The following is a 24,627-nucleotide window of genomic DNA, read 5'->3' on the forward strand; positions in this document are numbered from 1 at the left end:
GGTCACATTTTAAAATGTATTAACCAAAGTTTTAGGCACACCACACATTCTTATTAGGTTTATATAACTCATTTAAAACACCAATATGTCTTTATTACCATTTTATACATGAGTTTGAATATTTAGTGAAATGTCCAAACATACAAAACATCTATCAAAAGGCTTTTGTGAAAAAAGAAAAACTGCAGAATAAATAAGTCTAGAGGAATAGTCTGGATAGGAATAGAGTGGATCATAAACGGCCCCAGCAATGAAGAAATGTGATTGATAATGACTGACTGACTATTATTTTGTTACATGCTTCAAATGTAAAGCACTTTGAGCTGCATTCTGTGTATGAAAGGTGCTATACAAATAAAGCTTATTATTATTATTATTATTATAGTCTGGGTCTGTTTGGTGTGAGCCTGAGCTTTCCCAGGAGTTATCTGGCTCCTTGGCATTAAAGACAAGGGAGATTCTACATCTCAGGTCATTCGTTCAGAAAACTTGACCCAACCACAACAGTTTATTTTTTGAGTACTTTGTTTTGAAATCTTCGAGAACAAATCTTCAAAAACATTTTTGTAAAAGAAATGTGTTGAAAAACTCTATGTGGTTTCAGACCATGTCACTTTGTTTTCAGAGTAGACTAGATTTCATTATAGACTATGATTTCATTATTTTCATGTGGTTTCAGAGTGACTTCAAGTATTTTCAACACTGTTCCTCTTTCCAAACACAAGGCAAGGAATGAAAGCTTTGTGTTAACATTTAGAAAAACATGCAGTTTCTCCCTAACAGTTTATATATACATGTTTGATGGCACTACTGTTCTTCCTAAGTCTATTACTTCAAAAAAAAAAGTAAATTTTATATTTTAGAGTTTTCATGTATGTGGTATCTCTGAAAGACAATGGCCAACCATGCCAAGAGTTCTGGCCTTCTTGGCAGTGATGGGCAGCAGTTCACCGGTGGCTTTCATCTGCTCGATCTTCCTGGACACGGCCTCGTCTGCTTCGATGACCAGCGCACACTTCTGGGCGTAGCTGACCAGCGTCTCCTCACGCGGCCGAAACAGCCCCACCAGTGGCAGGGCCTCCATGGCGGCCAGGTGCAGTTCAGCAATGGGCGCTGTGTTGGCGATGGTGTTTCGGTCGATGCCGTAGTGCCGGAAGGCTCCACTCATGCTCTTTTTCTTGTTGAAGGCCGAGAGCACTTGCTTGTAGCGGTGAATGACGTATTGCACTCCAGTAGCTGTGGATAGAGAAGAGATATAGAAGAGTCAGCCATTTTGGGTTGTGTAAGTGGAGAAGTGTAATGTTTACTGTAATCTAACCATTGTAAATGTACATAAGCCTGAGATAAACTTAATCCAACATATTTTCAAAACAGGTTAAGTAAAAATGAAGTCTTTGCTTTGAACATACTGTACCACAATTTAAAAATGGCATTCAATGGATGAATGGAGCATTTATCTTTGTTCTCTGATGTTAACGTAGAAGGTAAGCTACTTTGGTCTGTCAAAATGATGCTATTTCACAAGCCCATTTACAACACTATATTAAGGCTGGGTGGAAAAATTTAGCTTCTGTCTAGACCTCAAAGCCAAGGTAAAAATAGTTTCCTACTCTATGTCATATTTAAGTGTAGTTACAATATATAACCTAAATGTGGTCAAAATAACTATTAATTATTTAAGTAAATACCGGTAGGTTTTAAATTGACTCATGTTTCCCCCCAAATTGGCACTCCTGGCAAGATTATAATCTAAGAAAACTATTCATATTCTTGCCAGGAGTGCCAATTTGGGGGAAAACATGAGTCAATTTAAAACCTACAGGTATTTACTTGAGGAATTAAACTACATTGACTTGATTAGTATTTCTCACCATAATTCTCTAATGGCTTTTACTCTATAATAGACTTCTCTCTCTTCCTCCAAAGGTCATCACCGAAAACATGTTATATTCCAGCGTGGTATACTGTAGCTCAGTACTATTTATAAAACAATGAACAGAAATCAATATTTTAGCTGCATTTTTCATAACAGAGTCGATATCTGCTTTATACATTTTAGCTTCTCACCCTGAAAACTACTGAGAAGGTTATGATTGCATGTACTGATTACAATTTCAATGAGAAACATTACCCGAAACATCTTACTTCCAGCACAGTATATGCCCAGCTTAAAGGTCATTTAACTTGTACTTACACAAGAACCATTCTAGAAAACAACTTTAAAGTTACCCCATGCTAACCCAGAGAACATGCAAGGTTCTAAGGAAACTCTACATTAAAGAATCAACCAAGTGACACAAAACAAACTGACAAACACTATTTGATTTTCTAAGGCTATGTTACCTCTTTTCCTGCTGTAGTCCTTCCCTTTCTTCCCCCTTCTCCGCTCCTTGTGGTGTCTCCTCTTCCTGAGGTCGTTGGAGGCCCCTGAGAATGTGGAGGAGACAGACAGCTCGGACCCACTGTCGTTGCAGGCGCTGGAGCTGGACGAGGCGTCCCGTGACCGCTTCCGTGGCTTGGACTCTGAGTACTGGGACTTGCTGGGTTTGGGAGCTGAGCAGAGGAAACAGGGCCAGGGGACAAGGCCAAGGTTACAATTAAGGACTCAGGAAATATGTACTTTGAGAAATATGATTAATGACAGCTTCTCTGGAATTGGCAGGCAGCATTTCTACTTCAACAGCCCCCTGCAAAATGTAGAATGCCTGGAAGCTTTCAAGTGTTTTGCTTTGACTCTGTAAAGCGACCTTGAGCTAACCACTGATCTCTTAACTGTGTATCGGTATAAGATTCTCCCTTTTCTCCTGACTTACGCTCCGTAGCAGCCACCTGGCGTGTGCTGGTGAGGTTCTCGATCTGGGTGCGGAGGAACTTGCGGTCCTGCTGCAGGTCCTCCACCTGCCTCTCCAAGGCCCGGATGCGCTCCTGACGGCTCTGTAGCAGACACTGGAGCTTGGTGATGGTCAGCATGACGCTGGGAGGGAGACCCTCAAGGGTGGTGGCCGCTGAGGACAGGAACAGGACATCACCAACCTCGTTTGGTCTTATGCACAAAGTTATTGCTTCACTGTATGTATCATAGAGTATCATACACTATATTAAAGATGGATCATGAGTGCCCCCTAGTGCCCACAATTAAGTTAAAAATGAATGCACGGTCGAGGTTGTAAAACGGCCCCGAAGCGAAGTGGAGATTTACATTTAGTTAATTTCTTGTTTCCATTTCAAATGTACAATAACCAACTGGGGAAATGTTTAGAGTGTATAAACTATCAATGTATTGCAAGTGTGCAAGATATTCATTTTCTGTTCAACAATAATTTAAACAGCTAGCTTCAAGTCATCCTCTATTGTTGAAACTTCCAACTTTCAGATATGCATAATACTGTATGTGGCCTGTACAGCACAAAAGCATTCTAGCAATCCTTCCCAGCATTTATTTGCCTTGTGTTTAAAAAGATTATAGTGTTTTGTTCAAACACACAACATAATGTGGTTTTAAGACGTTCAAACATTCAGAACATTTTGTCACACAAACATATGTGACATCTTATAGGTTGTACACGTTCAACTGAAACCAGAAGAGAATAATTGATTCTTGTAAAGTCAGTTGTGTTGAAATAAAAGCAAACGTCCCACTCTGTCCCAGACTTTACACTACAAGGTTCATTTCATGCCCCCCCCCCCTTTTATCTACCAGAACCTATGAGAGAGTTAAATATGGATACACTGGCCCTGGGTGATAAAAGCAAGGCTGAGAGGGAAGCACCCATCACCAGCTTACACCTGGGTCTTACTGGACACAGCGCTGCTCAGAGTGTTGTCCTGTTCTACGTCACTAGTTGTCCCAGAGTTGCCGTTGTCCCACAAGCCCACATCCAGCTCACACTCCTGCTTCATCCAGTGCTGGGCGCCACTGGGCCGCGCCTTCCTGCGCATTGAGCTGGAATCGATCTCTACGTTGGGGGAATACGCCGTGGGTTCCTGCTGCCACAGCGAGGAGGACATGTCTACGAGGGGAGACTGGAGAGGGTCTAGGGAAAAAGACCAGGAAAAGGTTGTATCCTGAGGGAGCACACTAACCAATAATACGCTGAGTTTTGGATGGGGACAGTATTTTGTGCACCTCCGTACTCTTCTGAAATGATTATTGTCTTATTACAAAGTCTTTTGTTCTATGTGATCAGTTTGAGTGCACAAAGTGTTCAACAGTTCAAAGCTGAAGACTGACTTTTTACTGCACCTATTTCTTCTGATTCCTCTGATCACTGATAAATTCAGTAAAAGACAACAGACACAAATATATTTAAACAATTAAATAATTACACGAATTTTCACATTTTCATGGGCGATTAATTTCAACATCAAATAAACGACCACGTTTCATTCTATGTACTGAGCCTATCCTTACAAAAAAATATGAAAATATTTCGACAGTAAACACCGAGCTACACAGAAGCATTTCTAATCCAAAGGGCTCATGAGTGACTGTACACCAAGATGGATGCAAATGTAGCCCACTAATCCACAAACAGAAAAGGCACTGTGCGCACATGACCAATGATGTTGTACGGGTAGCACACCTCCCACATACCTCAGCAGATGTCACGTCAAGGAAGCAGGGCATCAACTGTTCGTGTTGGCATCGGCTTGCCAGGACAGTTTCCTGGCTTAAATCTATGTCCTGTGAGGCAATAGTTCTACTCAAACGTAAATGCATGTTTAATGATGCAATTAAAACGGTGGGCGGTGATTTCCCCTTTCTTTGTGCTTTGATGTTGAATGGGAAGGCGATGTGGTGGAGGTGACAGACCGCACAGCCAGTAGCTGCACAGAGCTCAACCAAACCCGAACGCTGTAGTCAAGGACCTACTGAGTACTGACGCACTGCTGGAAAAGCAGAGACTGTCGGGACTTTGAGTGTATGCAAACGATCTTTCATTCAGGTGTATGCGTATGCAGTCCATGGATGTATGCAAACGAACGATCCCATTAATTACATCAAGATGTGCATGTCCAATAAAACACAGCGGCGACAATAGGATGTTTCCATTCTCTCCACCACAATCACCAATCGGTAGGCTATACACATTTACTCTTCTATTAGGCCCTCATGAGAATAAATAAATACAAGACATTTAGTGTTGTTATTTGACATTTTATTTATCTCAAACTGATTTGGTTTCACTGAGGCACAGGCCATTTGGTCCCTGATAGTTTCTGAATGTGTTAAAACTGGTCCCCAATCAATGGACTCCTGCCAACGGTCAGGTTTTAGACGTCAGTGGTATGAAAAGTAGACACTGCTAAAAGGACACATTTTAAAACCATAAAATCACAAGCTGACATGATGCTAGACAGAGCTAACAGATGAGACCATGACCTACTGCACTATCAGTGGACACGACCACCAAACAAATCTTTAGTGTATGACACTATTAGGTATATCGAATCTCCTCCTAAATATTCTCTATGCAAGTATATAATATTGATGTAATGTATAACATCTGTTGATAAATAAAATGTGGAAGTTGTTAGTTTTACAATAGAAAAATACAATGGATTGAGTGAGCCAAACTCTTAATGTAATACAGGATTGGTGTCAAATGCTGAATTATCATTGTGATACAAGCAAAATCCAAAAATGCATTGTTCTGGCTTCACAATAACATCTGATTGTGATACTGATTGCAAAAGAAAGGCATATGAATATCGTGAGACTAAGAGTACGTTGCCATTACATGACTGCTATCACTTTGATCACTGTTCATCTGATTTGATGAACCAAAGCGGATTCATGTTTTAAACAACATATGGTATTCCTTCATGCATAAGATCTTTAACATTTTTCTTTTTCATTCACATGGGATAAGTGCACATGATATTTTTAAACAGTCACAAGCTCTATGTGAGGTTTTACTGTGGGTGAGGTGCTGGCACAAGCAACGTCCTAGCTTCCCACGAAAGCAAAATAACTGAAGTATTATAGTATAAGATCAAGATTATACTCATAACAACTGAGGATACTGTGTACTTTTATGTAGGCATCATTTTCTGGGCTTCTGCTCAAAATATGTTGGGCTCAGAGTATCTAGAGTTGGAAAAGATATGGAAAATGCCCTAGTCTGTGCGGTCCAACTAACTCATTAAACCCTTTGCCACAAGACTTCAATTAGTATGGACTGGCCTACACTGGCTTTCACATGGAGAAAATTGCAGAGATGTTTCCCAAATAACATAAAGCCCACACCATTCTAAACCAACTCACAGGACCATTAGTGAATCTAAGTTTTGACTAAATACAAGAGGAAAGGGGATAAGAAAATAATTTCACTGATAATGTTAATCTCATTTTCACTCTGTGGTAGGTAGGATGTCTGATTAAAATGATCTTCCTTCCTTTGCCCCATCTACCCGTGTCTCAATCATTCTACATGCACTTTCCCCCCATTTCTCTCCTAGTGTCTCGCTACCTTTTCCTACTCATTCCTGTTCATTTCTTTTCTTTTCTTTCTCTCCCCTTCCTCCCTCCTTTTCTCACTCCCATCCTAGCCCCACTAAAGGTATATCAAGTTTGAGGATGTTGAGGACTGAAGGACTTGTGTGTGGTGAGTTGTGTTAGTTTGTACTGCTGGTTATAACATGTACTCAAGACAGAGCGCCCCTGGGTCCTTCACTGGACGCCCTCCACCTCCTTGTCTCCTCCTCACTAAGCGCCTCCTCTTAGTGGCAGATAGCCAGCAAGAGGCGCTTGAAGTCACCGCCGCACTCGGATTTGATCGCGTCCTTCAGGGACACGTCATACTTCTCCAGGTACATGTCCTTGATGGTCTCCAGGTCAATCTGGCCAATCAGAATAAGATGTGTTTGTATCAATGTGTGTTAAAAGTAGTGACAGAGCAGCAAAAACAATGTAACTTTTTGTTATGTATATTGTCATACATTCCATGAGTGATCCATGCTAATGAAATGTCCTTGATAGTCTAACATAGCCAATCAGAACCATTTGTTTATTTCAAATCAAAATATCCTCAACATATACAAAACAAGTAGTAATAGAGTAGCAAAATAGTAACACTCATGGCCTTTTTGTCAGACAGATACACTGAAAACCACAAACTCAGGCCATGTCTACACTATTCTAGATCTGTTTGAATCCCAAACACGTTTGTTTTCCACCTCTCATCTATACTACTGTCCTCAAGCTCCTGAAACAGAACAATTTGAAAACAATGTTGGCCCGTTTTCATTTGAAAACTATGGCTTTGCATTTTAATGTGAAAGAAATGACATAGATTTCCAGCATGGAGAATGATGTACAAGCATTACTGGCCTTTCTGTCTTTGGTGCATCTGTAGTTCAGTTACAAAGTACAAGTTATAAATTCAATAAATTAAGTTAAATCAAATTCAAGAATGGTCATGTGATTTGTGCGATTGGTAATGTGATCTACGTGATACAGTATGGACAAAAGACCATTTTGGTTCTGGAATTGCAAACATGCATCTAGATGGAGAGATCGTCTCAGCTTTAAGCTTGAACAGTGTTTAAAAAGCTGTTGTAAAAATGTAATTATGTGGATGTAGCCTATTCGGACAAAGTGATTAGTAATAATGAGACATTAAACCTTGTACCTCGGACCGACACACAATGAGGCGGATGAGAGTGTCTTCATCTGTGCCAGCACCCTTCATGGCTGCGTTCAGGCGACGGGCAAAGTACAACTGAGGGTTCTTGGCACACCTCACTGAAGAGATAAAAGAAAGAAAACAAAAGCTAAAACACCAGGTTCAGCTAAAAGAAAGACAACAATACCCTCCCCTGAGATCCCATTCCTTGTTTGCGATTGTGCAGTGGATTTAGGTTGAAGTTTTAATCATTTATTAATAATGTTGTGCTATTGATTCGATCACCAACCGAGACCGATGTAGCATTTTTTCAGGGTGCCTGAGGTCTCATTCTCAATGACGTCCAATATCTCTGTTCCCGACAGCTGCCCAAACATGGAAACAGGCAGAAATACAAAGCTTAACAAAGTGAAACTATTTATCTGTATAATAACCCATTGTTTAAATGCGTTTTGGTTTTGCATTGTTCAATTCTCTTCAGGCATTCTTGGATTTAACCATTTCCTTTGTGTGTGAGTGTGTGTGTTTGTGTGTGTGTGTGTGTGTGTGTGTGTGTGTGTGTGTGTGTGTGTGTTCTGACCTGCTCATAGGCCTTGAACGTAGCCTGTAGTTGAACGTAGTTCCTGGTAGCCAGGATGTAGCTGAATGTAGACTCGTCTGTCCCAAAACGGCCTTCTCCTGCCTGGCACAGGAAGGAACACATAATCAGTTTAAAAAATGACAAGACATGCATGAAATGGATTACTGTAAAGAAACCAGACACAAACAAATCAAAAGTGTTCATACCTCAAACAGGGAGGCGGCGTCCTGCTCGGCCAAGGCCTCATCCACATCATACCCCTCATCTCTAGTCCCCTGGGAGGAAAGAGAGTTTTCACTAAGAAGTATGGTATGTGTGTGGTGGAGGTGGTGTGTGTGTGTGTGTGTGTGTGTGGGGGGGGGGGGTTCCTGTGAATCTGAGGTAAAACACAGACTCTCTGTGTGACTCATGCCATTGTATCCGGTCTTTACTCAGGCTAAGAAAAGGAGACCTGGATATCTGCCAGTTCTGGCTGCCCCTGAGACCACGAAAGAGAATTGAAGAGGAGAGAAGTAGAGTGGAGGGGGGGGGGGGGGGGAGGGGGTGTGGTGTGGACAGGCGGCTTGAGTGATTTCAGCACAAAGGGCTCAACTGTGATGAGTGATGACTGAGTGGGACTGAGTGTGGTGGCCATTTTGCAGGATACCTCAAAGGGCTCTTTTTACCTGCAGGAGAAGAGTCAGCAGCCTCCTCACATCGCCACTCGTGTCCCCTTCGATGTCAGCCTCCAGGTCCCTCTCGTGGACTGTGTTAGGGAGGGAAAATGAGAGAGGGTTTGGGAGGACAACGTATTTGAAATATATAGCTATTGTTTAAGAGTGGTGAAATGTGTAACTACTTTCATATACAGCAGATATCAAAGAAATCCACAAAGAATAAGTAACTCAGTGTAAGACTAGAGACTATATATTAAAGCCATTGAATCTGTATTCACAAATGCACAAAAAAGAAATACTACAAATGACTGAAAACCTCCACTAACACATCCAGCAAAATTGTTTCAATATGTAATCTCTAAAACGCCAAATTTCTGCCAACACAACCACATGTAGTAGACTGACAGGACTGACATTCCTTGCTCCATGTGTGATCATTCAGACAGGGATCTGGTAACCACATCAACAAGAGAGGAATTTCTATAATGTGTTAAAATCACAAACAGATCCTGTAACTCTGCGAGACTGAGATCGTGTTTGGGATACCAGCCGTCTCAGAGGAATGGGTGTTCCCCTTGGCAGGCAACCCCATAATTAATTTGACGTAAACGTAAAAAAAGAAAAGAAAAGTCAGCCCAAGACCATCCGTTCCTCCGTGAATGTCACAGAAATGAAGTGAAACACAGCGGAAGTGACAAATTAAAAGAGCAAAATCAGCACAATCAACAAACCCTTCAAAACAGGAACAAACTCACATTGGTACTTGGATTGCACTTCCCTTACCTTGAAAATAAGTCTCCTTGAACATAGCAATGTCCTAGAAAAAGTAAATAATCTGCATCAGAGTGTTGTATTATACTGAAAATGCCATGAAATGTTTTTAAAGGACAATTTATTTCGCCATCATGATAACTGACTTTTTACACACAGGATAAATATAAATTATTAATCTACCATAATTACATTTCACCAAACTCACAGGCTGAGTTTTTCTGAATTAAGGTGGCGTTTGGGAATTGATGCATTTTTTAAGATCGTTTCAGTGCACGCGTGTGCAGGTGTGCTGGGACTCACCTGATTGGTGGCGGTGCACAGGATCTCCACCAGCACGTCCTCGTCAGTGCCCGCACCCTTCATGGCTCGCCGCAGCTCCTTGACGGCGTAGATGTGAGCAGGGTCCAGCATGGCGATGATTGCGTTCTCAAAGCTTCCAGACAGTTCGCTCTTCAACACCTCAATCAGCTCCTTCAGACAAGCACACGGTACAATATACACACAGTCAAAGCCAGCAAAAGAGAGAGAGAGAGAGAGAGAGAGAGAGAGAAAGAGAGCAAGCAACAGCAAGCAACAAACAGGACAACAAATAGGACATTATCACTGACTAACAACATTGTCTCAAGTCATCCTGTTAGTATTGATCTGGAAAAACACAGTATATGATCATGATGTTATGCTTCATGTTTATTAACTCTGGCATGGAAGCAGAATCACAAGGTAGAGAACGGATTACCCTCTGCTGACTCACATCGTCATACTTGTCAAAGTAGGCCTGTTTGATTTCCATCCTCTGCTCGGCAGAGCGGTTGGCTAGGATGTCAATGATGGCCTGCTCATCAGTCCCTGAAACGTGAAGAGTAGCTGGTCAGGCTCAGCTATGTGTTGGTCAGGTTCAGCTACGTGTCCCCATACAGCGGACTTTGGTATTACATTGGGCTTCTGCAGTCATCTTTCCTTTTTAGCTCAGTGAGGAGCTGAGCCAGTTACAACCACACACCTCAAGAATTCCACAAAGGGGGAAAACGAAATAGCACTCTAAAGATAGTGTGTGACTCACCCAGACCCTTGCAGGCCTTGCGGATTGCCTTGATGTCAGCGACGACATCGAAGTCCTCATAAGGAACAATTGTGGGCTGTTTGTGGGAACACAAAACAATTTTTAGATTTATAGTGAAAGTGTATGCGTTTTTTTTAATCAACACAAGTTAATCAAACCACAACATAGTTAAAAAAAACTGTGTGGAGCCGAGTGGTCTACGTATTATTTTATGTTTGTAAACTCGTTTGACTGTAGGGGGATGGAAACAGCAAGATGGGGGATGGTAGGCGGAGCCTTTGGACCATAGTGACTGGGTCTGGAATTCTCATGGCTCTATGCACAGCTGCTGTCAGGTTATCCAAACAGGCTGCAGCCCCGGCCCCTCAAAAAACCTCAGCGTAGCCCAACCCATTCACCCCCTCTGCCGAAAAGCCTAGGATGCGGACTCATTCATTGTTTACTCTCAGCTAACGGGATTGTGACGAATTCCGCAGAGGAGCGGTCGCTTCCTCGCCCTTTTTCCCCACTGCCTATGCCGGCGCATGCGACAGTTTTCAAACCGTCAAACCAAAGTGTACAGAGAAACTAGTTTATTCGCATGACACATAGCCCACTGATCTTTCCGGCTATGCCGTTGTAAAAACGAATGAAAACTCAGCGAAAATACTCGCTTCTTTAAAACACATTGAACTGTGTGCGATGTCATGCCAGCCTGATGCCAGCAAGCAAACTGACACACAGCCATTTCTTTTCTGATAAACTGTTATAGGATAAGAGAAAAAAGTATTCTACGTTTTTCGATGACGAGACACGTTAATTAACCGAGGTTACATCATTTCTTAGTTAAATCTACCATCATCATGTGTGTGATGTTCTAAGGGATGCGTTTTCTCAGCTAGTAAAATTAAGCGAAGAATATAAAAAGTAACATGAAAGTACCCACTTGGCAGTTTCCCATTTTAAGTTGTTGTTAAGCTTGTCCGTAGGAGAGGAGAACTTCACTGTCTGGCTGTGTATCGGTCTTTGACTGTGTCAAGCTTAGGCCCAGGATGCGTCGCAGTTGTGATGTGACGTCATATTACGCGGACCTAACAGAATTAAGGTTAACCATACACTGACCGAAAAAACAAAGTCCATTTTTTCCCCGATGTTGCCCAGAGCTCCTAATCCGATGTAGCGGAACGCTTCGGTTGCGCTCCAGGTGTGTAGCCCGGCTGTAAGATGTAAAGAATGATTTGATACCTTTATTGCTCACTTACCATGTGGCAATCACATTATTAGGCTAATCAAGAATATTTGAAGATTGAGTGTAGAGTTTAAGTGTGCATGGCGATTTCCTTATTCTTGATTTAGGATGCGCTTTGGACAAAAGCGTCTGCCAAATACCATAAATATAGGATATAAAAAGTGATCTCTCTGATATAGCTTACTGTTCACTATTCTTTAGATTTTATTTTCCTATTGTAAGGCCTAGTATGTTGTTTTATAGAACTCTCTGAAGAGGCACATCCTGGAAAGATTTTATACAGATTATACAGAGACAGGGTTGGTCTGTTATTCTCTGAAAGACAATGAATGACAGGACTATCAACACTTGCAGGCAGGGGATAGACTTCTGGCACTCCCCTTCCCACACTTCTCAAGCAGAGGATAAAATAAAAACAACAAAAAGAGACTTAAGACATTTAGAAATGTGTTGCCATATTCCCTGCATGTAGGAGTTGTCTATATTATCTTCATGCTGTACAGACATCACTACAACACAGTATAGCTACAATTATGCTAAAGCAAAGACTTCGTCAGTACAAATACAATAGCCTGACCTTACGCTGTAGCCTACTGGCGTTTACATGTTTGGGCCATAACGCCAAGTTTTTCGGGTACATCTCTCCTGGTAGTTGTTATGTGAAATATCACCTCAGCCTCAACCTCATAAAATCCTTTTACATCGAAGTCTGGACTTTACCCCTTGATCAAATCATCTGGCTGCACACTATTATTCTTTTTTCACCATCACTACAAAGAGGCGATGGTGAAAAGGTTCACAGTGTGTCTCGCTACATGCTTCCATTAAAGTCACAGTGTATGTTAGAAGTCCTACAATGCAGTTCCTTCAGTGCAATGTTAAATCGGCATTTAATTGGTTAAGACATCCATGTCAATGCTGGCTGACTTTTTCCATTAATCATTTAGAAAATGTCATTTGAACTTATTCCATCATCCTGCTAGTTTTGTGTTTATTCGCACAGTCATCCCATAGAAAATGCCAAGGTTGTGACAGACACTGTCTCCTACGGAAGCTTATTGCTGCCACACTAAAAGAAATAAAAAGGTTCAGTATTATGTAATTACGTGAAAAGTTTCTTGTTATAACAATATCTTTTTCATGTTTTAACAAGATATGTATCACGTTATTACATGAAATTATCACGTTATTTCATGATAATGATATTTTCACGTTATAACATGAAAATATCATGTTATTTCAAGATAGGATTTTTTCACGTTTTTACAAGATATTTATCACGTTTTTACATGAAATTATCACGTTATTTCAAAATAACAAAACTAAACGAAACAAGGCCACGAGAGCTCATGGCTGGCATAAATGATAACTAGTCGTGTCTATGAACTTGCACCCTGACTGCTATTACAGTGCTGCTTGATGAGTGTTTGTTTTTGTGCATGTGTGTATGAGTGTGTAGGCTGTGTGTGTGGTCAATTCCCAGCTGACTGAGGAGCAGCGAAGAGGGATGTGTGTGTATCGGCAGAGAGCTGCTGAAAAGGAGGCCGATAGAGAGGTTCTGTGCAGGATAGCCTGCTCACACCATAGACTGTATGGCTCACACAGCCTCATAGTTCTGCTTTATCTTCTTATCAACACAATAAATAAAACTTTCGCTAACTTGACGCAAGAGGGAGAAAGGGCTTTGATAAATATGCAAATCTTCACGCAATGTGGGTAAATGTATAGACCGCTCTGGCTCGGTAGCCTGCATGTCAGGTCATCGCTGTCATTTCTAAGGCTGTGGGGAAGGGTGAAAATATCAGTATCATATCAGTATCATGAAATAACGTGATAATTTCATGTAATAACGTGATAAATATCTTGTTAAAACGTAAAAATATCATATCTTGAAATAACATGATATTTTCATGTTATAACGTGAAAATATCAGTATCATGAAATAACATGATAATTTCATGTAATAACGTGATAAATATCTTGTTAAAACATGAAAAAGATATTGTTATAACAAGAAACTTTTCACGTAATTACATAATACTGAGACTTTTTATTTCTTTTAGTGTGGCAGCAATAAGCTTCCGTAGTCTCCGCACATTAATCACAACATTAAATGGCTTTGACATTTCTGTACTTTTACCTATAGCCACATCATCTCTTTGAGGGGAAAATAGAGTTCATATAGCAGTGGGAGACTGACCTTACAAAAGATGCTTTAAAAGTCTGACTCACCAAAGATGACAAGAGATGTGGGCGAGATAAAAAGATAAATGCATCAACCTCTATCTTTGTGGTAGAGAGGACATGGCACTTATCTTACTCCCACCAGTGCTCCACTGCTGTAGTGGTGTCGTAAACAACATTCATCCTTGAGAGCCTTTGATTAGTCACTAGGCCTACTCTTTACCCACACAACCACTGTTCCATCAGTAAAATCAATAAGCCAAATCATTGAGATAAACCCTTGCACAACATGCTAATGTGCTAACCCAACGCTGTTTTATTGAATGGCCAACGCTGTGTTATGAATAGCCTAATGGTTGAAGATAGGTACTACTTCTTTCCTGTTCTAATTGATGGGGCAGTGTTCTTGATGACTGGATCCTAAGACTATGACAGAGTCATTTCAAGACTGGTCTTACCACATTTGAAACCCTCCACCAAGTTGGTCATTCGTAACTCCAAAATTCCCTTTCCATATAATGCTACCATACAACGTGACACTCTAAGCCATTTCCTAACTGCATTATTGACAATTATCTCAAACTTCTCCACCTCTGAAACAGCCATTTCATACACAGACAAAGGCCACCTGATGAGTGGCAAAATCCCAAACTGTAATCACATCAACTTAAGGTTACCAGGCTAGAAAGTTCTATCAAGGGAATGAATAGCCTTGACAATGAATTAAGCTCCAAGATCTGTCTTCAGTCACTCAATGTGGATTTGTTCCACCTGTCTAAACTCTTCTTGGGTATTTCCAAAATAGATGGAATTACCTCACCATCACCTCCACCAGTTTTCCCCTCCCAATAGGTTTCACCTTCATCCCTGCCCATTTCAGAGTGTCATACTGTCATTCAACTTGGCTAACAGCCAAAGGGTACATTGAGCCCTACCCCTCGTCATGTCATCCATATAGGCCTGGATACGCGGTAACTCCATTAGACTCAATTGACTGAGTGAATTGCTAACTCAAAGGGAAAAAAGGACAATAAAATCAGTTGAGTTCTTGTCATTGCTGTTTTTATACATGGACCCTGTACTCAAGAGGCACCACAAAATGGCAGATGTTAGAATCGCAGATGGAATGGAATGCCAGCAAAGCCTTGGTAGGGAACCTGTGGAAAAGCCAAAGATATTAAGTACAAAAGAGCCAGGCACACTAACACACTTCAGATAAGCTTCATGTAGACTAAAGGACAATTTAGTGAATATCAAGAGTCTAATGTAGCACAATGTATTATTTTCCATGTTCAAGCACATTTGTCAATGTAACTGTTATACTGTAGATGCTGCCGACAGGTTCTAGTCAGGTACGTGCCTGTAAGATTATATTTCACTGTGAATATCCTGTCTACACAGGACAGGGAAAGCCTCCAAAGGAGAAAGAATAAGAGCTGTGACCTTAGATAGCGTAAAACAGACAGACAGTTGGAGTAGAGGATCAATAAAACAGTGAGTGAGGGGAAGGGGTGGACTATAGCAGAGAGAAAGAAAAATGGAGTGGATGGATGAGTGTGAAAGAGTTCAAGAAGATGACAAGAAGGGGGGATGCAAGGCTAGGAAAAACAGTAGTTTGAACATGGAACATAGAACATGGAACAAGTGGAACATAGGGATGTAACGATATGAAAATTTAACCTCACGGTTATAGTGACCAAAATGATCACGGTTTTCGGTATTTTCGCGATATTTTTAAAAGTGTGTTCAATATGTTCAGAAAGGACTAATAGGCCTACACAAGCTGAAATAGTTTCAAAACGTGTGACAGCATTTACTATTACAAAATATATATGTAGGCAAAACCTTATTAAAAGTGCAACATTTAACCAGAGACGCTGGAACTCATTTTCATCTGGGGGTGCTCATAGAGGGGGTGCTAAGGGAGGGTAAAAAAAATTGTTACTGAGTAGATGTGATTCTTCTATTCTGGTGCATTTTAAGGTGGCCTATTGCTACTGGAGAAGGGCATATTTTCATTCACATTCATAGGCCTACATCCTGACTGCACAAACAAACCTGGCTGAGCTCAGCATTCTTAATTCATAGCATAACGTTACCGTGGCATTGTGTGTGGTCCCGTTCACTTTTTCCTTGGTCATGTTTAATTGGCTTTGTGCCACAATTAAATCCATCAAGTAGATAACAGAATCAGTAGGGTACCAGTTTTGTTTCATTGTACAAGGCCTACTGTATGTCAAAAGCAGGCTTGGATAAACTGAGAAGGATTAAACACACGGTTTCCACACCGTGGTAATCATCCGTGATAATCATGATATTTGAAATTAAAACGGTAATTGTTATCGTCAACATTTTTATCGCGGTTTACCATTATACCGGTAATCGTTACATCCCTAGTGGAACATAAGAAAAGGCTTTCTGTTCTGTTAGCTACCTGGTCCTGGGACCTGAGCCCTGTGGAACTGAACTTGGTCCTTCTCACAGTGGTGGGGTTGGGGGCTCCACCGCCCAGCCTGCCCCATATCCCAAACCGCATGGTCTCATTGTGCTGAACAACAGAAATACAAGTTCATGAGAGCATTTTGAAGTTATAATGTATGAATGACCCTTAGTTTGATTTATACAGTATACGGCTTATATATTTTTTTTTCCCAAAGTAGACTGCTGCTAATGTGATCGTCACTTCTGAAATCACACAGTTAACATCTAGGTGTTTCAATATTTTTTTTTATATAACATTCTTTCCTTTTGCTGGGGATTCCCAGCAAATGGATGACTCACCACTCGCTCAGCATCTGCGTTCTTCCTTCTCTCTCTCTCCATCAGCTGGCTTCTCTCCTGCACCTGTCGGCTCAGCTCAGTGTAGTAAACACCCTTCTTTTCCTACATACAGCAGAAAGGAAGTAGTCAACTCAGCTCAGTGGACTCTCAAATACACAACGTCAACTACATTATCAGAGCTCCCCCAACTGGTGAAATGCTAAGAAGCAATGCAGGGTTGTGGGGTTGAATCACCTTATCATAAATGACGATGCGAAACTTAGATGATTGAAGTTGACCAGAATGCATTATTGTACTTGATTCTTACCTTTCTGATTATATCTGAACTCTTCCTGACTGGCTGTGGACCACTGGCAGTGTCTGCTCTCTATAATAAAGAAGAGTACATCATAATAAAGGAAGAGAGACATGATCATATATGTATTCATTCAGCACAATGCAACTTATAACACAGTGAAAATCAATATTTTCATCGGTATGTATCATATATGGAACCCTTGATGTTGTTCCAATAAAGCTACAGGATGGATACAGGATACAGTGGTGAAGTTTTGGGCTATCTGAGGAAGCCCTATGTTGTAAATGTGGTTATTGCCAATGTCAATTAACTGCTAAAAAGTAAAATATGAATATCTTTCAAACCTGTGTGGTAACTCTTGAATTATAACTACTCTTCTCTGGCTCCATCCATGCTTTGTTGACTTTAACCTGCAGTGAATGCTGGTTGTCTAGGATAAGAAAAAAATATTGTCTAAGGTTCATTGTGATTGTGTTCGCCTGCAAGTCAGTTTCCTCCATTAAATAGCATTATGTGCAACAGGAAAAAAAAAAAAAAACCAGACCTTCCTTTCTCCTGACCACTCTTGACTGCATTAGAGTATGTTCAGTTCTCTGTAAATCAAAATGAGAAACAATGAATGCCATTAATAACTGATGCAGGTTAGGGTTAATTTTTACCCAAATGCATTTGCATTTTCCTCACCTTGGAGTATGTGACAGAGGGAGCTCCTGAACTACTTTGGATCATAGGGGGCATTCTCACATATTCCAGTGGAATACATTGAGCTATAATGAAACATCCATGGTGACAATAAAAAAAATCAGCCTCAGAAAGCAGTTTCTTTTAGGATGTCACTTTGAACATGAGATCCTGTAGGGGATTCTGAGGCTTACACAGGCTTTCATTGTGTGTATCATATCAAAAGACTCACCTGACCGTTGCCCTCTCATGTCTGTCACTGAGTAATCAAAAACACGTTTCGTTTTGCGGTATAGTAGGTCCTCCAGGCTTTCCGTAGGTGAGCTTATTGCAGAGGAACCTGACATCTTTCCAGCTCCCCTTACTAAGCAAAGGCAAGTTGGAAAAGGCTATAATACATGATCCAACAACAGACTTCTCCATATAACAAAAAATATCTAAGATCTATTTAAGAAAGCACACAGATGTGTAATTTTAATTTTTAGATATTAATGATCTGAGGAAGGATTTTGGAATACATGAGAAAATTATAAGCTCACTCTTATTGCGAAGAAACGCTGCCTCATAACCATCTGCCTTGTTTTTGGAGAGAGACTGAAAAGAAAGAAAGAGCAAGTTGTTTTTCCACCCACAGTTACTTCTCCCTCTGCTGTAATGTGGTGCCCTGGGCTGTTCTATGCCATACCGCATATGGTTTGAGAAATGAGAAATGTGTTCCCTAACATTTTAACAAAGCCTGAAAAACTACTCATAAGCTCATCAAAGTATGTCCAAGCACCTCTGTGTTAGAGGTAGTGTGAGTTATAGTTTGTGTAGCTACTCATAAATTCATCTAGCTACTCATAATGTAACTACTCATAAACTCATCTAAACCCATAGTATAGCTAAGCATCTATGTGTCAGAGGCATTGTGTATCAGTCGGTGTATCAGTCAGTCAGTCGCCCACTTTCAGCGCCCAAATGCATTCCCGCACAGTGCCTGGTCAGCTTTTACCCCAGTAAAGGGAGTATGACCTCATTCATCCTCAGGAACATGCATGTCGTTTTCACTGTACAACATCCTAGGGAAAAATCAATGGAAACTCAAGAGAATGAATGAATCACATGGTCCCTGGACGCAAGCAGGTGTACCATGCACAGCGAGTGCTGAATGCATCATGTTCTATGCTTGTTATTTCAGCATCTGGACTGTGTTCCGGTGACTCACCCCTCTGCTGGCTTTATCTCCCAACGTCGTAATCTGCAGCGTCGACACCCTTGATCCTGCACAACGGGGAGATGGTTGTCATGAGTTACATTGCAGACACACACAGACAGATTATAAAAGGTTACTAAGTGGTGGTGACTGATGTCACGTTCAACATCACATCAATCGCTTTATGAAGGTAAATGGAGTTCGTACAATAGGCCTACAAATGATGAGAGAGCGAGAGAGAATGGAGTTGAAGGCTCATTTAAAATAGAAAACCGACATAAAGCCTCTACCTCCAGCATGTCTTGGTTGCTTGGTTTCCTTGTGTGGCTCACGCATCTAGGAATCACACCAAATCAGTTAATTTTAAGAATGGGGTAGAAAATATATATTAAAAAAAAAATGTCATCAAAGAATGTTCCTCCTAGAAAAGATACCTTTGTTTCCATGGTGGTGTCCGGCTCAATAAACTCAGGAAATGTAATCTCTACAACAGGGCGAATGACAGGATTTGAGCATAATAACTATCATTTCAGCATTATTCATCATTTATTTAATTATTTATGAAATATATTTTTCATTATTTCTAAATAAAGTACCGGTATTTATGCCTAAATTTTCCTCAGGGTAAATAAAGTATCTATCTATCTATCTATCTATCTATCTATCTATCTATCTATCTATCTATCTATCTATCCATCTATCCATCTATCTGTCTATCTACCTACCTATCTATCTACTGTCTTTTTTTTTTACTCGTGATGTAATAAAAAGGTTATATTCTAGATCATTTACCTTCTGTGAGTTGGTGTACTGAATCCTCCAAGCCATATTTACTGTCTAGAGATATACTGTAACAATGTTGATATTACTATATTATAATCAGGGTGGTAGACATAAGTGTTTGGTTGGTGAAAGGAAAGTTAACAAAAATAAAATGTTCAACACAAAGAATACCCAGTGATCATATTGAACCCACTTGTTCAGGACACATTCAGTGTGTTTGGTGCATCCAGGACTGCGGCCAGTGGTGTGCACGTCACTGCTCCATTCCCTGCTCTCATCTGGGGGACCATATAATTCCTGCACCACCTTTGTGACCTCCACACTCCGCCTGCCCTGAATTGTAATAAATTGCATTATCATTCATTTCAAACTCTTCTAATTTTTATATCACTTTCAGGAATGTTGTCATGCTGCACTAACAATCAATTCATCCACCATTTGTACAGGCAATGTGAAACCTGACCGTTTTGATTTGATTAGGCTCTTCCCACCCACACCCTATCCAACACACACACACACACACACCACATATTTTTCAGGTAGGCACTGCAGTTCAGTTGGAGTCAATGATCCATTTCCTAGGGACTCCATTGTGGCTCCACAAGCGTTTAGAGATGTTCTGAGAAAAGAAACCACATAAAGTTAAATTAACTGCGGCACGGAATCCTGTGTAATGATATTTCACCCAGCCGTCAATCTCAGTTTTTTTCCATCAAGGGAGAGAGTCGTTTAATTACCTCACCTCAGGAGGCGCAATCTGAAGCCGAATCACCAGTCGGGCAGAGACAGCAAGAAGTGGAAATCCATTCCAAATCATTATGATGTCATCGTCGCCGGACGTCATATGGCGACATATTAGCGGACAAATTATGTGATTGTAAATAGCCTAAGACAAAGTCGGCACGATAATCTCATAACACATTTGGAAGTCCTCGATAGTCTTTCCTATTTTGGAAAACAGTAATGTCTAATGAACTATTCCAAATCAACCCATTAGAGGGCGTTGCAACACAAACAACATCGTCTCATAGGAACGGAATACATTTTGTTCATGAAGCTGCGGTTGTTGTTGACTATCCCAACCAATGTTTATAAATTACACTATTACTTCAGATTCAAGTTATATCCCCTATAATGCTTGGTATGTTTACAATTCACAACACAATTAATCTCATAGTCCCTACGAGGCAGTAAGTAGGCTATAATATTACAATGAGAACCATATATCTACGAGGACCTCTATTACACTATCTATAATGGCAGCGGTACTGACAGGCGCAAGATTTCTTACGAAGCAGCTTTCTGCCAAGGTCACCTATAATTGAGAGATGTCTTAAGATCAACAGTTAGTCATTGGAAGACTGAGCCAGAAAGAAGGCAAATAAATATAAAGTATTTGTGGAAAAGGGCATGTTCAGCAAAGAGTGGTCTAAGCTCAGCTACCCCAGGAAGATCCGAAGTAGACCAGGACCTGCAGATTAACACATGTAATGTTTTTCTACACTGAATCGAGAAGACATTGTCATGCTTTAGGCTAGGCTATATTTAGAGAATTCGTTGATCTAACATCAGGAAGTGATTGAAATGTGTTCTGTTTTTTGTGTTCTGTTTTCTGTTTTTTGAGTGTAGCCTGGTGACTCCCCCAAAAGTATAGGCCACGTTGGACAAATCGAAACTTAACGGTTTGTATAAAACATTTGGAAAGAATGAAACATTTTATGAATTAGTGTATTTTTGCACGGCTACACGTCAGTCATAATACTGAATAATTAGCCTACACAAATAAAACGTGTTATATATGTTTGAAATACCACGCACTCCGTCTACTACCACTGACCTACTGCATATAGCAACCTGCTGCTCCGTCCACTGCCGTTGCTGACCTACCGCATAGCAGAGCAACCTGTAGCGGAGGTGGTGGTGGGGGTGGGGGGTCGCGGGGGTTCGGGTAGGTGGAGGCGGGTGAGTCACGAACCTCCCCCTACGCTGCAGCAAGGGCGCCAATGATGCTGCCGGCGGGCAGAAGAACAGAGTGGGTGTCCAACTCCAGATTAAGATTCATTACACAATGAAAGAAATAAGGGATTTCCCACCTCACGGCAACGTTGCAGTAGGCATTGCTGGCAAGCTTTGTAAGTCAACCACGCACTGAGGCAAGCCTTGTCTGTGGGCGCACTGTCATTATGATTACAAGGTGGGTTGCAATGGCAAAGCAAGTAAAGAGTATTACCTTCTAAGATACAATACAGCAATACTATTGGCCTGAAAACCTTCTATTGACTTTGGATGCAGTGGTGAAGTTATAATAACAATTATTATATTATAATATAATATAATATAAGCTTTATTTGTATAGGACCTTTCATACACAGAATGCAGCTCAAAGTGCATTACATTTGGCACAATTAACACAATACAAATAGCCTACATTTGTTTATGATTGTGTGTGCAGAGCTTGAAACTGACTCATCAGTAATCTCATCATTTCATTAGTTCTCTTACTGCTCACCCCCACACAATGGGGCACATTTGGAGCACAATTTGTGCAGGAAGGCAAATATGCACAACATTGCACATGATGTAAAGAAACAACAGTTGTGACAATGATCTTTTCTCTTTTCTTTTCTTTCTTTGGATTTGCTTATCTTTCTACTTTTTGGTATTTAGGTTTATATTCTTTAAAGTAAGTCATTGAGTTGAATTATTTCATATTTATCTCATTCATTTTGGCCTGGGCAGTAGCATACATAGTGCATCCTTTTCATTTTAGTTGAACCATTTTAGAGGACCAACCAGGGTATGTAAGCCTATTTTTTTCTCACCAGTCTTTGCTATTCAGCAAATAAACAGATGCTTGTTTCCATGAAAGCAATGTCTTCCTTCATTCCATTTTTGCTGACCGGAATACCACTAGGGAAAACAAAAATAGCTGCTAGAGGGTTAACTTTTTTTGTGCTGGGCCATCATGAGTAACAAGGAAGGACAGGTAATCCAAACCAGCATTATATGGTACAGAGTAAAGAATCACACTCACACAGAGAGAGAGAGAGAGAAAGAGAGAGACCATTAAAACAATCAGAAATACTAAAAGATCTCCCATTTGAAGAAGAGAGCTGTTTCAAAAGACACAGTTTCATATTCTTCAGCAGCCAAGCACAGCCAGAACTGACAGACTTTGAGCGAGAACCAGAAACAGAAAAGCCCCCCGGGCAAGGAATAACGGAGTTGTTAAATGATCTTATCAGGCCCATTTATGACAGCCAGGCATACACTTCACAGATCTGTGCATGGCGTGCAAGTGAATTACAGTCACTAAACAAAGCTATAAGAGCCTAATTGAGGCGGTTCACTTTTCATGAACCATCCAGAGGCAGAAAATTAGTTTTTTGGTTGTACAGGACTTGGCAGCAGTCAATGGTGTTACAGGGAAAAGGCATCTGAAGATTTACATAGGCCTAAATAAAAATATTAAACATAAACGGCCTCTTAAATAACCAAAAAGGTATTGACTAGGTATACAATAGCTTCACTCAAGAGGGCGTGGGTAGGGTCATATTTTGTCTTAAAATATATAATTCTAAATTTGAATCGTCCTGGGAGAGAATGAGCAACTCCGCATCGATCCCCTCTTCATTAGACACACAGCTCACTCCCACTCAAACAGAAATCAATGCTAAAATGATTTGATGCTTTCTTTTAGCTTTTACCTTTTGCATTACTGCTGATCATAGGTTCATTCAAAATGGTTGGGAGGACACTGCAAATATGTCTTCATGTAATCACCCAAACTGGAACAGTGAGCTAACCTGGGTTCATTATTCACATTTATCAAGCAGTGTTGCTTTTAATGTTGGTGTGCAAAAGTGGTAATTGTAAGAGATAATGAGGAAGAAAGCTGTGAGGTTAAATACTTAAGCAGCGGAATATAACTTCCAATTATGGTTAGAAAAAGAATGTTGATTCTACCACATTACTTAGATTGTAGAGGCACATTAATAGCAATCTGTTCAGGTTAATGTAGCATGTAGTATGGCTACACAATACTTGTCTGGATAGTGTGTAATTATGCAGATATTAGCACACTTATTAATGAATATAAATGGAGATTTAAAAAAGTGTGATTTTAATGGCTACTTGAATGACTGAACCCTTATTTGTAGAAAACAACCTCTTGCAAAGTACAACAACAAGAGCAGCAAGCACAACTACAAACACAGCAAACAGGAAACAAATCATAATAATAAAAATAAAAATCTCAACAAGTCTATGCTTGTGGCAGTCTGGTGAACTCTGCCATGCAGCTTTCACCAAGACGTCGCTGTTGCAGTTTTTGTGCATCCTCCCCAGATTCAACGCATGACAGATACTCCATTTCTGATGGAGCTATCGAACAGAACCTGATATCATCTTCTCCCCTTTCACAAGCCCTCCCATTAATCCTTGTAAAAAAACCCATCCCACTGCACCCCACCCACCTCAGACTGTATCTGTAAAAGCCTTGTAGGAGTCGAGCCAAAACACGCATATGAATACCCTAAAGTGGTTGCGACGTGCCATGCTTTTAAAGGCCAGCCTTCCTCTTGCTTAAGCTTGATTAGTGCAAGTAAACAAGCAAACCTGAAAAGGTTGAGGTTATGCTGCTGGTGGTGGGGGGTGGGGTGGAGGGGGGTGGGGGGTTTGTCCAGACACTGGACGCTGTCCATTTACAGTGGTGCCAGGGCTGTACTCGCCAGACAGTACATTAAAAGCAAAAAATGATGACAGCATTACTTCCAAGAG

The 24,627-nt window shown here is 40.7% G+C and overlaps 2 protein-coding genes and 1 long non-coding RNA gene across 5 annotated transcripts; all 3 read right to left on the reverse strand.

The window, feature by feature from the left end:
- Positions 1-387: 387 nt before the first annotated feature.
- Positions 388-4,936, reverse strand: LOC143131267 (uncharacterized). 2 transcript variants are annotated; one of them, XM_076290778.1, is made up of 5 exons: positions 4,595-4,936; positions 3,798-4,034; positions 2,814-3,005; positions 2,344-2,553; positions 388-1,236 (listed from the first exon to the last, which is right to left on the reverse strand). In XM_076290778.1, the coding sequence occupies exons 2-5, from the start codon at positions 4,006-4,008 to the stop codon at positions 869-871; spliced, it is 981 nt and encodes a 326-aa protein (XP_076146893.1). In that variant the 5' UTR covers positions 4,009-4,034; positions 4,595-4,936; the 3' UTR covers positions 388-868. The 2 variants fall into 2 exon arrangements, with proteins under 2 accessions (XP_076146893.1, XP_076146892.1); XM_076290777.1 differs by having other exon boundaries at positions 3,798-4,936.
- Positions 4,937-5,137: 201 nt separating this feature from the next.
- Positions 5,138-11,735, reverse strand: anxa13 (annexin A13). Of its 2 annotated transcripts, none has more exons than XM_076290780.1 (11): positions 11,624-11,735; positions 10,699-10,774; positions 10,390-10,484; positions 9,939-10,109; positions 9,648-9,681; positions 8,874-8,953; positions 8,415-8,483; positions 8,209-8,310; positions 7,918-7,993; positions 7,635-7,747; positions 5,138-6,843 (listed from the first exon to the last, which is right to left on the reverse strand). In XM_076290780.1, exons 1-11 carry the CDS (start codon positions 11,636-11,638, stop codon positions 6,724-6,726), a joined length of 951 nt encoding a protein of 316 aa, XP_076146895.1. In that variant the 5' UTR covers positions 11,639-11,735; the 3' UTR covers positions 5,138-6,723. The 2 variants fall into 2 exon arrangements, with proteins under 2 accessions (XP_076146895.1, XP_076146894.1); XM_076290779.1 differs by having other exon boundaries at positions 10,375-10,484.
- A 3,440-nt stretch (positions 11,736-15,175) lies between these two features.
- LOC143131269 (uncharacterized) lies at positions 15,176-16,982 on the reverse strand. Its single transcript, XR_012988079.1, has 3 exons — positions 16,892-16,982; positions 16,545-16,658; positions 15,176-15,267 (listed from the first exon to the last, which is right to left on the reverse strand). It is a non-coding gene; the product is annotated as an uncharacterized LOC143131269 (long non-coding RNA).
- Between the last annotated feature and the right edge of the window lie 7,645 nt (positions 16,983-24,627).

Source organism: Alosa pseudoharengus, unplaced genomic scaffold, assembly GCF_046254945.1.
Source record: "Alosa pseudoharengus isolate Yale_2024_CS ecotype anadromous, Long Island Sound unplaced genomic scaffold, YU_APseudo_1.1 YU_APseudo_1.1_scf_18, whole genome shotgun sequence".
NCBI classification, from domain to species: Eukaryota; Metazoa; Chordata; class Actinopteri; order Clupeiformes; family Clupeidae; genus Alosa; species Alosa pseudoharengus.

Coding starts and splice junctions, on each gene's coding strand:
- anxa13 (XM_076290779.1), bottom strand. Junction 9,682..9,938: donor TGTGCACCGCCACCAATCAG/GTGAGTCCCAGC, acceptor TACTTTTTCTAG/GACATTGCTATGTTCAAGGA. Junction 8,311..8,414: donor ACGCCGCCTCCCTGTTTGAG/GTATGAACACTT, acceptor TTCCTGTGCCAG/GCAGGAGAAGGCCGTTTTGG.
- LOC143131267 (XM_076290778.1), bottom strand. CDS start 4,008: ATGTCCTCCTCGCTGTGGCAGCAGGAACCCACGGCGTATTCCCCCAAC. Junction 3,006..3,797: donor TCTGAGCAGCGCTGTGTCCA/GTAAGACCCAGG, acceptor TCCTGTCCTCAG/CGGCCACCACCCTTGAGGGT. Junction 2,554..2,813: donor CCAGGTGGCTGCTACGGAGC/GTAAGTCAGGAG, acceptor TCCTCTGCTCAG/CTCCCAAACCCAGCAAGTCC.